The sequence below is a fragment of the Chenopodium album genome, chromosome 3, assembly GCF_948465745.1.
Source record: "Chenopodium album chromosome 3, dcCheAlbu1.1, whole genome shotgun sequence".
Lineage (NCBI taxonomy): Eukaryota > Viridiplantae > Streptophyta > Magnoliopsida > Caryophyllales > Amaranthaceae > Chenopodium > Chenopodium album.
The window spans coordinates 47,247,132-47,261,765 of NC_137836.1; the positions used below are offsets into that span (position 1 = coordinate 47,247,132).

Consider the following 14,634-nt stretch of genomic DNA (forward strand, 5'->3'; position numbering starts at 1 on the left):
TAAAGAGGAGAGAGAGTGTGGTAACCTAGATCAGAAGAGGAGAAGAGAGAAGGAGTTGAGATCTGGAAAGTTATCCCGATTTAAAGGCTTCAATAGCCTTATTAATGGAGGTGGTTGGAGGTTGAATAGACGAGGTTGGTGGGAAGATGAATGATGATTTAATGAATTGAAGGGAGAAGGGATCCAGATCTTTATTTTTGGTGGGAGTCATTAGATTAGGTTAGTAGATAAGTGAAATAATTAATTAACATAACAAAATGAGTTAGGAAATAATCAGTTTATAATAAGGGTAAGAAGGTCAATTTATCACCCAAAAAGTTACTAAAAAAGGAAAAAAAATTGTTGCAAATAATAATTAGCACCCATTTTGGGTAAATGTTGCAAATAACCGTTAACGGAGGTAGTATTTAGAGCAGCTTCAGTGTGGTTAAACATGGTTAAACATGCAGCAGGATATCAATCACAACAGTAAGATATCAATCACAACAGCCACATAACTCACTAGTAACAGCCCTCTTACATCCAAGTCGTGCAGCACGATATCACTTACAAGTTACAGCAATCTTCTCAAATTGCTTTTTACATCTCTGCTGTAATCAATTTACTATTACGTACAAGTAAAACCTTTTTAGCCAAGTTGGAAGTTTAGTAGATTGGTCAATGGTAAACTCTGCATATAATCTTTGAGCTAGACAAAGCTCAGTCTCGGATCGCTCAATTATAAACCCCTAAGCATGATTCATGAAACCATGATCCCCTATCATGAATGCTAACAATTACTCCCAATAAGGTGAATACTGATAGAAATCATAGAATTGCTAGTCTAAGAGCAACTAACACCTATTTAAGACCATGCAGACAAGCATGGGAAACAGTATGATTGATATAAGTAAACTATATCGTAGGTTAAAACAAATTCGAAAAAACTCCAATCAACATTACCAGAATAATATAGGATAAAGCAGATTGAATTACTTAATGAAATTATTAGTAATTATACAGTGAACCGGTTCGAAACCAGTTTAACATCACAAACTACTTCAACATATTACACAGCTAGCAATATAGCAACTCCAATCAAATCTGGAGAACAAATTCAATCATACCCAAAAAAACATTCCAAAGCAACAGATGATTAATCAAAGATTAAAAAAAAAAACCAAAAAAAAACTACTGTATTAATGATCTTAACAAAATCCATAACATATGCATTACAAAAAGGAAATGACGGAGAAAAACATATCCATACTCAGAATATCAAAATATAACATAATTTTTCTGCAAAATTCATCCATCAAAACCCTAATCATAACAATTTCCTCATTAAAAACCAAAATCAAGGATTCCATCAAAAATCAAAATTACCAAAATTAAAAAAATAAAAACCCCTTAATTCTCTGGAATCTCAACCTCATCATCAGCAATCTCCTGTTGCAAATCCTTAGGATCTTTACCATCAACAGTACACCCAACAGAAACACAAGTCCCCAAAATTTCCTTCACAGTACCCTTCAATTCCTTCGCCATAGATCTAGGCTTCATAATCTTAGCAATCTCAATAACATCATCAAGAGAAATATTACCAGTATGCTTGATATTCTTCACCTTCTTCCTGTCTCTTTCGGGCTCCTTCAACGCCTTGATAACCAACGCAGCAGCAGAAGGAACAACAGTAACCTTAGCTTGACGATTCTGAACAGTAAGCTTGACCGTAACACGAAGACCCTTCCAATCTTTAGCAGTTTCCTTGGCAATGTCTTCTCCGATTTTCTTCGGGGAAAGACCGAGTGGTCCTATTTTGGGGGCGAGTGAACTCGCAGCTCCGACTTCGCCTCCGGTGACTCGGACGAATACGTCGACGACTTGGGATGGGTCGAGCTTCGGCGGCATTTTGGAGAGAGCGTGGGAGGGAGCGACGGCGGAGGGAGGAGAGAAAAAATGGGTGTGAAAATGGGGGTTGGGCTGAAAATAGGGTAAAGTGTGCGAATTAGGGTTTTTAAGAGGGGTGTTTATAGGGTTAGGGTTTTGGTTTTGGTTTTGGTTTTGGTTTTGGTTTTGAATCAATTTTGTTGGGCTTTTTAACTGAATGTGTGGATTTCTTTTTCTTTTTTTTTTTTTTTTTCTGGGGGCTATGGGCTTTAATACTAGTACTACGTATGTAAAATTTGATGGTGGTGTTCTTTATGGAGTACCGTATGTTTTTGTTTTTTTGTTTTTTTTTTTTTTTCATTTTTAGATTATCCAATTTTGATGTGAAGGTGTCTGTATTACCAGAGAAACATGCCGTCTCTTATTTACGTAACGACACTTGATAAAATTTCCGTGCCTATAGTGTCAATTCAACTCTAGGGAGAACCAGGTCAACGAGTGTAAATGAATCAAGCCGAGTCGGGTTCTACTATGTTCATGTTTAAGTTATTTTAATTTAAGTGACTTCGGTTTTTATTTTGAAGTATGGTTAACCGGTGACAATATACAAATAATTGAAGAATAAATGAGCTATTTCATGAATATAAATAAAGAAGCTAGTTCATCAACATTAATAAATGAGTAGTTCGTAAAATTATTTAAACGAGCATATCTATTATTTGTTCAAACACGTATTAAACAAGCTTCAAAATTTGCTCAAGATCAACTCATTTTTTAAATAAGTTTTATTATTTGTTCAAGCTTGGCTCATTTTCTAAACGCACTTCAATATTTGTTCAAGCTTGAGTCATTTTTAAATGAGCTTCAAAATTTGTTTTAATTCGATTCTTTTACTAAATAAACAAACATGTATAAGCTTGAATCGAGCTCGAGCCCAAATAGTTTATCGAGTCTTAGTTCATTAGCACCCTTACACAGGTCTAGTCGCGTCTAGTCTAGTTTGAATTTGAGTCATACTAAATTATTCGCGTCATCTCAAATCGGTGCGAGTATCAGAGGAAGGTCGATAGGAAGGGAAAGGAAGGTGGATCCTAGACTTGGCAAATGGGTCATTCGGGTCGGGTATGGGTCGAGTCATTCTGGGTCGGTTCAAATTCGGGTCAGCAAATGTTCGGGTCGGGTTTGAGTCGGGTCGGATCATTTCGGATTTCTAGTCAATAAATTATCGGGATCCGATCGGGTATCGGGTCAACTTTGGGTCGGGTCTAGTTAGGGTCGGGTCAAGTTCGGGTCGGGTCAGTTTTTGAGTCCGGTCAAGTTTGGGACAAGACAAGTTCGGGTCGAGTCGACTTTGGGTCAGGTCATTTCGGTTCGATAGTTTGAGTCAAGCAATTAAGCTTAAAATAGTAGATTTGTAATTTTTATACGGATTAATTATTTTTTTTTTATAGGAGATATAGTTGTTTGTGTTAATATCATTGTTATGCTTGTCATCATTATTTTATAAAATTATTGTAACATTAATTATTATTATTACTACTACTACTACTACTACTACTTACTACTTACTACTACTACTACTACTACACTTACTACTACTACTACTGCTACTACTACTGCTGCTGCTACTACAACACTACTACTACTAATTGTTTTGTAGGTTGTATGACTTTTTCTTAGTAGTAGTAGTAGTAGTAGTAGTAGTAGTAGTAGTACTACTACTACTACTACTAAAAAATAGAAAAAGTCATACAACCTACAAACAATTAGTGGGAAGCCACTAGCTACATCAAACTCAATCCTACTAATGAAGACGTGAGCAATAGCATGTGCCCCAATGTGTTGAGTTTTTGAGAACTTATGTACCCGCTTCAGCAACGCAATAAGAGAAAGTGAAAGGACGGAGACCATACCCAATCGCCTAAGAACTAGTTTCATACCTGATCTGCTAACAATTATTATTATTATTATTATTATTATTATTATTATTATTATTATTATTATTATTATTATTATTATTATTATTATTATTATTATTATTATTATTATTATTATTATTATTATTATTATTATTATTATTATTATTATTATTATTATTATACTCCCTTTGTTTTTATTTAGGTACTCCATTTTTATTAGACATTTATGCAATAATGCAAATGCGTGCAAAACTTTGACATATATTTTGTAATTATCAATAAGTATACAAATAAAATAGTTTAATCTTGACAAACTATTCAATGTGAGAATCTCATTATCTCAATAAGTATTTACAAAGTAGAGTTTAGTAGACTCTAGACTATATTTTTTCTCATGAGTAAATCACTAACAATAATTATAAACTCAAATTATAATAGAGTATGAAATTCCAATTAGATGTAAAAAGAAAAAAAGAAAGTTCTAGTTAAGCACTTATTAAAAAAAGCAAAGTGGGTAACAATAACAATAATAAGCTTTTTATTTTTTAACTATCTTTTGTTTTTTATTTTTTTATGCAACTATGTACCTTTTGTTTTCTGACTTTTTTTTTTTTAGGCAACTACCTTGTTTTTTCTGGTTTTAATTTGTTTTTCTAGTTTATCTTGTTGCCATTATGTTCTTGTTGTATTTAGTTTATTTTTTTTTGTCTCCAATTTATGATTTTTTGTTTAATTAATTTGTAATGTTAATTTCAGTCATAGACGATAAAGAGGCCTCTTCTACTTTAGGTGAGAGAACAATATTGGATATTTATCTCGAGGACCCTAAACTTGATCGGACTGCGGAGCTTGACATATTAGCTTTTTGGAAAGAAAATGAACATCGATATAAAGAGCTTTCCCATCTTGCTAGAGATATTTTGTAATACCCCTAATTTTTGGAAATATTTTCTTAATTATTTTAGTAATTTCTCTAATTATTTGGAATAATTAAATAAATTATGATCTTGGTCGGTCCATACGCTATTTTTTAAAAATTAATTATTTTTTCGGATTTCACCTTAATAATACTTAATAACCTTAGCTTAATTATTATCCCATGAATTATAACTAATCTTAGTTTTGATATAATCTATATAATAACTTTATTTAATTATTAAATTCAATTATTTTTTTTACTATTTATGATTTTTGTATTTAACAAAAAAAAAAAAAGAGAAAGAGAGAGAGATTGACGTGTGTAGACACCCAAATGTGTCTCCCCAAAACCAAACCCAGTGATGAATACCTTTCATGTCGTTTGATTATCAAACAAAGCGAAAGTGTGAAAAGTCTAGTGATGAGGATGTTTTTATTAAAATATCTCTTCTTTCTGTTTTTGAAAATATTTCTTTTCTTACCCTATTTTTGAAAAACGTGCATTCCAGTTTAGTTTGGTCCATGATAAGGGTCCAATAATGGTGTAGTTATAGCCAAAATACTAAACTGGGCCTGGTTTGGTTTTTATATGCGGCCCAATGATCTAGAGGAGGGCCTATTATTAATTATCATTCCTAAAGCTATTAGGATTGATTATAGTCATCTAAAATATTCTAGAATGTTCTTTTGAATCCTAATGCAGTTAGGATTGATAATTATGTTTCAAAGAGTTTGAAATTGAATAAAACTATTCCTTTTTAGAATCCTTGTTTTGTACGAAGTGGAATATAGTCAGATTTTATTTTTGTGCCTCAAAATCTTTATCCAAATTTTATATGGTTGGATATATCTAGAAATTATCTTTCCAATGATATATTATAATATTAAATCCGAGCTATAACAAAAAAGATAAGAATGGAATATGAAACTCTATCCAAAACTGACACCGTCCCACTATTTCGGCCATATCTTTTTATCTACAAAAGATTTTAATCTGATTCTAATTGGGTTGGAAATTATACTTCAATAGCTTTCCAACGACATATTATATGCCTTATTTGTACTTCCGGATCAAAAGATATGATAAAAACAAAAACGCGTGAAACTGATTATTAACGCCTGACGACAAGCATTAGCGTCTGGCGCTAACCTTCAGCGCCTGGCGCTAATGTCCAGCATCTAGCGCTAATCGTGTTTTATTCTCGTCAAAACTTTGATTTGTTTTTTTATCCATCCGACTTATTTTCTCTATAAATAGCCTCTTAAAATTCTGTTTTCAATCATCAATTCTCAACAACCATCAATTCTTCTCACCAACTCTCATCAAGAATTTCTTGATTCTCTCTCTCTTTCTAAACCAACCTTTTTACATATAAAATTCCGCATTCACAAGATCTAGACACACCTAGCCAAATTCGAAGTTGCCTTCGCCCTAGACGTGAAAGGTTTTAATTTCTGAGGGTTTGGTCCCAAATCTCTCTTTCAATTATTTAATTTAATTGTTGATTTTATATTTTTCTTGAATTTACTAACGTGTGTATTTTGTTATTAGAAAGAGATACGAGGCATCCAAGTAAGTGCTTTAATTGTTTTATTGATATTATGATATAGAGATCATGTTTAGGGTAAAGAATATAATGTCAATTATGATTTCTATAATGCATTTTATTGTCTTTCCTAATAGTATCATGTTAGGGTTAAAGCTTTGATTTTTATTGCTTCGTGACATGCTAGGGTTTGTTATTAATCTTGTTAGTATCATGCCTAGGATAGATCTTGCTATCATTATTATGCTTTAACATGATTATGATTCTTATAATTATTATTATTATGATTATTTTTATTATGATTTTTATTATGTTGCTTGATATATATTATTATTATTGCTTGATCACACCTTTTATGCATGTTTAAAGGGAATTTGTACTTGTAATCACGCTTAATAAGATAATTAATAATCTTGTTTAGGGTTAATTTGATTATAATTCGAGTGATCGCCGATAATAGATTTATTTGTGCATTAATATTCAACTAACATAGATAAACAAGTTTAGGGTTAATCCTATTGATTGTATGTTAGTCAGAAAGCGCACATGAATACGATCAAAATAAAGTAGAGGCCTATTATTAGGGCAGGTTCAATCTCTTTTAGGTTGGATTTGTACCTTCATCCCAAACTACCAGTCATGGTTCCAGACCTATTGGAGTTGACGATCTCCTGGATCGTTAAGGGGTGTAACCTTCACCCTGTTAATGGTTTAGAAGTTCCTAAAACTTGTTGGCGACTCTTTTGCTCTATCTTCTTTCCCTTTGGACGCCACCGTACTTAAGTGTATGATCACAGAGGGGTTCAAGCTAGGGGTAATGCTTGAAATATTCCTTACAGTTTTTGGCGACTCCACTTGGGAGGATTTCTATTTTAATTCCTGAAATTTATTTCGGCAATGATTTAGAATGAGTGGATGGGACTCGAAAAGTTCTAAGTATTTCATGTGCGTAATTTTGATTAACATTATTGTCATATGCATAAAAAAGATCTCATTGGAAAGACCATCCGTAATGAGTTAAAACATAGGATTTTTACACGTAGGAAATTTGAGGAATATCTTTCACAACTAGGATCGAAATAATGCTGCGCGAAACTGAAAAATTTTATCGAGCACAGAAAGCTGCTGAGGCCTGTAGGAACTAGCGTTAGAAAACAAAGTCTAGCGCCACTGATTTGACTCTGGCGCCAGGCGACAACTTTTGTCGTCAGGTGCCAAAGCCAAATCGTTGGCGCCAGCCTCTGTTTGCTGGCGTCAAGTTCTTCCAATACCGAGCCAGAAATATGTGTTCTTATTTCGACCAGTTTTTAGCACTGTTTGCTCGATCCTACTTCCTGATTGAGTTTTTCTCACTTTCCTAAAACCTATATATGTTCTACATATGGACATAACCATCTGGGAATTCATGCTCCATCTACCTGATTGAACGCTCTGTGCAACAAAGGGTACATCCGAGAATGTTGAATTCACCAAACCATGGAAGCGAGTTTTTAACTCGCACTGTCCCATCCACTCGCGCCAACCCTTCACGGTTAGGCTTCCGCGCAGTGCATCCGGACAATTAACCATGGACCCTCTTTGAATAACCCATATCCCGAACTTTAGAGAACTAGAGCCATGGTTAGGTTGCAAACTCATTGCATCATATTGTGCCTACTTGGCTAATTGTGCATTATTTGTTGTGCATACTCTATGTGTTTTCTCCTAACCGTTTGTTTGACTTGTGTTAAGACTAAATAAACTAATTAATGACTAAAGGAATTTAATTAATTAATTAATTTGAGCTAAAAAATATACCTAAAATCGAGTTATAGTCCCTTTAAGTCAACCCGGATTTTTATTCTCGTATACTGCACAAGCGTCAACTTGTTTAGGTCATATCCGGAGTTGTAGGAAGAACTATGAGTCGTACAACCTATGGATCTATAGCCCCGAGTTTTATATTTAATTTGGCGCTGATTTCATCCCAATCAGAGTCACAGATTAAAAGTTATGACTAAAATATTACAACCTGTCCAGTTTAATGCATATACACGAAGTTTTAACTTAGTCATTGCTTGAGTCTAGTCACATAGTCTAGCCACATGGTCATGACACGAGTCTTAATATGTCACCTACACTCATTACACTCACTAGTCTTAGCACACTTTGAGTATATATCACCACGACCATGTCTTAGGTTCATGCATGCGTCGGTTTTTTCCGTCATTTGAGTTGGGGCCGGGGTACATTCCATTCCTAATTCTTCATATCCCTCCATCTACATCATCTTTCTTCACTTCCTCCATCCATTGCATGTTGAATAGAGTTTGAGTCAAATAAGTAACAATGAATATCCACAAATTCCTTTTCCACAGTACTTGGTCAAGGAGAGAAGGGCGATTAATCAAGGACAACTTCTTTATTCAAGTCTTACTTTTTGATAAACCGATTCGTCAAAAGAGGAAAGCTAAAAAGATAATGGCAACTCAAGAGGAAGTTAATGAACTTAGGAGTCAATTGACTGACGTGACTGAGGCGTTGAAGGCTTTAGCTCTCAAAATCAATGACCCTGTGAAGCAACAACAAATGGACCTTATGCAAGAAAGCTTGAGCAAGCTATCTAGTGATTATAAGTTTCAAGGCATTAGTTCACAAGGGGTCTTGGTGGATAAGGAACTTCTTCCGCATAAGTTCAATGCCAATGACATCCCAAAATTAAAGGTAACACATAATCCTTACCTTCACTTAAGAGCCTTTGAAACTATAATGAACATTAAGAGGATTGATAAAAAAGTCTTTCATTCCTTGTTTTCTTTATCTCTTGAAACCATTTGCCAACAATGGTTCTTCTCCCTTGACAAAGAGAAAACCTCTACTTGGGATGCTATTGTAAACGCTTTTATTAATAGATATAAGTGTAATATTCAAGTCAAAATCGATTATAGACAGCTCGAGGTGCTAAGACAAAAAGAGAATGAAGGCTTTACTTCTTTCTTCAATAAGTGGAGGGAAACTTCCGCTAAGATGATTGAAGTGCCCACCGAAAAAGAGTCTGTGAGGATGTTTATCAAGAACTTTCAAGAAAAGTATTCAAAGGACTTAAAATATCAACACAACTTGAATACTTTCAAGGCCATTTATGACATCGGAATCGAGATTGAAGACGACCTCGCAAAGCATAAAGCTACTAACAATAGTATCCACGGTGGCTGGAAAGGAAAGAAGAACGACAATCCTTCTTCTTCCGAAAACACCCACTCTAGTAACAATGTTAGTACCTTTGATCTTAGTGAAGATTTAGCCATGGATAACCAAGGATCTAAGAAGCAACTAAGGAAAGACTTCACTCCCATTGGGATGAGCTACGATACTTCCTTCGATCAACTCCATGCCAAAGGACTCATTACTCCCATTGGACCTATTCAAGATCCCGCATCTGAAAAGAGATTGCCTAGTTGAAATCCAGATGAACACTGCAAGTACCATCAAGGTAGGGGTCATGCTACTGAGAGCTATTGGAAGCTAAAGGAGGCTATCCAACATTTGATTGATAATAATAAGCTTCCCATGCCTCCAGTTAACAAGAAGAGCGAATGATGATAAAGCAAACAACACAAGACAAGAGGCGAGCTTCAACGACAAGATTTCGTGACCTCTTTTTCTATTTATTTTTTATTTACCCTTTCCCCAATAAGTCTAGCATAGGCACCTTTTTATTCCCCTTAGATTAATTTTGTAGATTCTTTCCTTTTCCTTTTAATAAAATGAGCATTTATTTTCTTGCATATGATCATTTCATTACATTGCATTAAAAAAAAAATCCATGTCAAACTAAGCACAAGGTATACCAATGATTTGAGGCACCCCTTGTAGCCACATCATATTACCTTTCACCCTTCAAATATACAATCCTTTTTTGATAAACCACTTTGAGCCTCGTCTAACTATAGACCTTTCTTCTTCAACCCATATCTACCTAACCTTGGGATGGGATGGTGTGTAATTTATGCAATTTCAAAAGCTTAAGTGATTTCAAAAGATCAAAATAAATAAAATAGCAAAAATAAATAAAAGTGTACAAAAAGGTCAAGTGTTCCAATGTCTTTGATATGAACACGTCTCAGATTGCGTTTCTTATCGAGTGCTTGGCACCGTGCCTGAGAAACATGAATGCCAAGTGAGTGATAGACCGCATGATTGGGATTGCCCACACTTATAAAAATGAAATAAATGCTAAAGCAAAAGAAAGAGCTAAAAAAGAGTAGAAAACCTGAAGCATGAAAATACAAATATTTAATAGCAAAGTTGCACACCTTGGGGGCTTATCGAGGGTCTTGAGCTTTTATCCCCTTCTTCTATAACCTTTAGCCTAACCACGTTACAACCCTTCAAAAGACCTTTTTGAGGTATGCACACTTGTGTGAGGTTCGGCTAGAGCTACGTTCGACCTGATTCCTAACGGATACATAGGCAACCTCTCATCGAGGTGCGGCCGTAATAAACATGCATTCATATTCACATTCACACACCATGATCATATCAAGGGATCTCCAATGCTCATCCCTATCTACTTAGAGCTAGGCTTGGGGGCTTGATCCCTACATCATTAGCTTACCTAACCTAAGAGTCACCATCATTTGACTCTTCTTGAAATAATATCTTTTTCCACACACTTAGCCCTTGAGGCCTAACTTTAGAATCACTTTCACACACATCACAAATAAATGACCAAATATACCTTCCCTTAGGAACCCTTTGTCATGGAATCTTAACACGACGTTGAAGCATGCCTTGTCATATCAACATCACTCATCAATCATAATTATCATTGCATCACGAACTATGAAGTGCTTAGCCTCCGTGCCTAAGTTACCCAAATACTTTCATCATTGAGTCAATCATTGAGATAACCTAGGGTGGATTAATCCTTGCACCTTGAGAGATAGTATCAAACAACATTTAACAAAGCTCATTCAACATGCATCTTCAAAAAAAAAAACTTAAAGCTAATTGAATCAAATGAAAGTTAAAAGTGAAAACTTAGAGAGAGAAAGTCTCAAGAACTAGAGAGAGAAAGTTGAAAATCCGATTGAAACCCACAAATTTGAACTTCGATTTTCAGGCCGATTTCAATGGCAAAGAGGAAGAGGGTAAGGGAAGCAAGAGTTCAGGATCTAAATCGAAGAAAAAGCAGAAAGCAAGGCAGAATTCTGGACCCAAAACAAGGAACTATACGAAGAGGAAAGAACAGAGCATTGCTTCTGAGGACGTTTCAGTTGAGAGCTGGCTTGATGAAGTAATGGAGAACTCTAGCTCTATGAAGGAGGTAACTGTAGAATACTATGGTGAGCATAAGCAGGAGTTTAACAATTGGCTTCAGGTAATTCGTTCTTCTTCATCCGCCATTGATGATGAGCTTCGTACTGCTGCTTGTTGTGATAGTGTATTAAATTTTCATAATCCAACCCCCATTTTTATTCTTGAGAACTCTAGGTGTAATATGAATGCATTTTCCCCAATTTCTGAGAACCCCGATTTGCAATCCTTTGTTTTTCAATCCCCAATCTCTAATTCTGTTGCTCGATTGAATTGGAGGGAGAGCTTATTTCAGGGGACTAGGGATGAGGGTGTAGACCTTTCTGAGGGGAGGAATGACTCTGTAAGGGATAGTTGTGATAAGGTTCAAATCAATTTTGAGGATGTGCAACTAGAGATTGATTTATGGAATTCTGCAATCGTTTGCCATGTGATTGGAATCAAGCCACCATTACCTATTGTTAACGGGTTTGTTAGAAGTATATGGGGTATATTTGGTGTAGACAAGGTTTCTTTAATGGCAAATGGGATTTTCCTTGTTCGATTCAAGACTGTTGATGCAAGGGATAGAGTATTGGGTTCAGGACCTGTATGGTTTGATAATAAGCCAGTAATAATGAAAAAATGGGTGGCGGGAATGCACCTGACTGATGAACCTGTGGATTTAGTCCCTATTTGGGTGAGGATGCCTGGTTTGAACCTGAAATATTGGGGACAAAAGGCTCTAATGAAGCTGGCTTCACTGATTGGAAAGCCTATTAAGTCTGATAAGGCAACTGCTACTAAGGAAAGACTGGAGTATGCCCGGATTATGGTGGAGGTTAAGTTCAATGCTGAGTTACCAGAACTCATTGAGTTCCTGGATGAGCTTGGTAACACAGTTAAGCAGGAGGTGAAATATGAATGGAAGCCTAGGGTGTGTAGGGTGTGTGGTGGGATTGGACATGATGATGCTCAGTGTCCTAATCATAAAGTGCAAGCTAGGAAAATGGAGGGGCTGCAAGCTGAGAAAAATCAAAAGATTAATAAATAAAAGAAAAAACCACAAAGAGTATGGAAGCCAATTCAAAAACCTGATACTAAGAATCAGATTGCTGGGAGCAGGACAAGTACCTTGAATGGTGATTTGCAGACTGATGATGCTTGTCAAAAACCTCAGTTAGTGCAGCCAGGTGTGATTTTAATTAGTAGCAGTGGTAACAGATTCAGTGTCCTGGAAGAGGGAGAATGTTCTCACTCTTACCATGGATAAGCTTGGATTTTGGAATATAAGAGGTCTAAATAAAGCTAGCAAGCTCTGTGATGTCCTATGGTTTATTAGACACCATGGAGTGGGTTTATTTGGACTTCTTGAAACAAAGGTGAAGGTTGGGAAGTTTGGTGATGTGTTTAATAGACTTGGAAGTGACTGGTCTGTATGTGCTAACTATCTCTATCATAAAGGGGGTAGAATTTGGGTGGTTTGGTTATCTCAGTTTTTTGATGTGACTGTGGTAAGATGTGAAGTTCAATTAATTCATGTTTATGTAGCTCACAAAGCTACTGGTTTGAGCTTTGATTGTACTATGGTATATGGTTTGAATACTGCTGGAGCCAGGGTGCAGCTTTGGGAGCAGATTATTGAGCTCAGTAATAAGATTACAGGCCCTTGGATTTTGCAAGGTGACTTTAACAGTGTTCTGAATCTTAAGGACAGAATAGGGAGCACTGTGTCCTTTGCTGAGGTTGAGCCTTTTAGATCTTGTCTAAGGAGTGCTGGTCTCACTGATTGGGCTACAGGAGGAATGTTTTACACTAGGAATAATAAGCAGGAAGGCAAGGATAGAGTTTGCTCAAAGATTGACAGGGTTATTGTTAATAATGAGTGGATGTTGAAATTTGCTGATATGCAAGCTACTTTTTTCCCTGAGGGGTTAATGGATCATAGCCCTTGTGTGATTAATCTGTTTGATTCTGGTAATCATAATAAGAAACCTTTTAGGTTTGTGAATATATGGGTGGACTCTCCAGACTTTTTACCTAGGGTTAAGGATGTTTGGTGTAAAATGGTCTCTGGTACTCCTATGTTCCAGTGTGTGAGGAAGTTGAATGAGGTGAAGCAGTTTTTGAAAGAATCTAAGATGGGTAGATTCTCTTGTGTGGAGGTTGATGATGCAATTGCTGAGAAACACCTTGAAGACATCCAAATTAAGCTGCAAAGTGATCCTGGTAATGAAGAATTAATCAGTCAAGAAAGATTGGCTAGGATACAGTTTGCTAAAACTCACTCTGATAGATTTAACTTCTTAAAACAAAAGGCTAAAGTTCATTGGCTCAAGGATGGTGATATGAACACAACTTTCTTTCATGCTATGATCAGGAAGAGAAGACTTCAGAATAACATTTATTCTATTGTAACTGATGAGGGGGTGGTTATTTCAGATCCAGGGCAGGTGTGTGATGCTTTTCTTCGTATTATCAAGGTCTTCTGGGTACTGAGACTCAAATGATTGGTAACATCCATCATGGAGTGATTTCTGAAGGTAAAGTGCTTTCTGAAGACCAGGGCAGCAATATTTGCAGGGAGTTTTGTGAGCAAGATGTTAAGAGAGCTTTATGGAGTATTGAAGATGACAAAGCTCCTGGACCTGATGGGTTTTCCAGCAAATTCTTCAAGGCTACCTGGAGCATTGTTGGTCCTGATATCACTAAAGCTGTCCTGGACTTCTTTAGTTCAGGTAAGCTCCTTAAGCAAATTAATGCTACCACCATTACTTTGATCCCTAAAGTTGAGCATGCTAATAGGGTCACCCAATTTAGAACAATTGCTTGCTGCAATGTGGTTTACAAGATCATCTCTAAAATGATTTGTGATAGATTGAAGGAAGTGTTACCTGAGCTGATTGATGGCTGTCAAGGTGCCTTTGTGTCTGGGAGATCTATCTTGGATAATATTCTGATTTGTCAGGATATGCTTAAAGCTTATAGTAATAAGAGAAAGCCTCCCAGATGTACTATAAAAGTTGATCTGAGGAAAGCTTATGATTCTGTTAATTGGAAATTCATTCATGAGATGCTGAGTGCTCTTAACTTTCCCACCAAGT

The 14,634-nt window shown here is 35.9% G+C and overlaps 3 protein-coding genes across 3 annotated transcripts; 2 read left to right on the top strand and 1 right to left on the bottom strand.

Moving 5' to 3' along the window:
* Positions 1-1,225: 1,225 nt before the first annotated feature.
* Positions 1,226-2,033, bottom strand: LOC145623972 (large ribosomal subunit protein uL11z). Its single transcript, XM_081676891.1, has one exon. The coding sequence runs from the start codon at positions 1,888-1,890 to the stop codon at positions 1,390-1,392; it is 501 nt and encodes a 166-aa protein (XP_081533017.1). The 5' UTR covers positions 1,891-2,033; the 3' UTR covers positions 1,226-1,389.
* Positions 2,034-11,534: 9,501 nt separating this feature from the next.
* On the top strand, positions 11,535-12,584 carry LOC145625080 (uncharacterized). The gene has a single exon (XM_081678163.1). It carries the CDS (start codon positions 11,535-11,537, stop codon positions 12,582-12,584), a length of 1,050 nt encoding a protein of 349 aa, XP_081534289.1.
* A 211-nt stretch (positions 12,585-12,795) lies between these two features.
* On the top strand, positions 12,796-14,040 carry LOC145625081 (uncharacterized). Its single transcript, XM_081678164.1, has one exon. It carries the CDS (start codon positions 12,796-12,798, stop codon positions 14,038-14,040), a length of 1,245 nt encoding a protein of 414 aa, XP_081534290.1.
* The last annotated feature ends 594 nt before the right edge of the window (positions 14,041-14,634 follow it).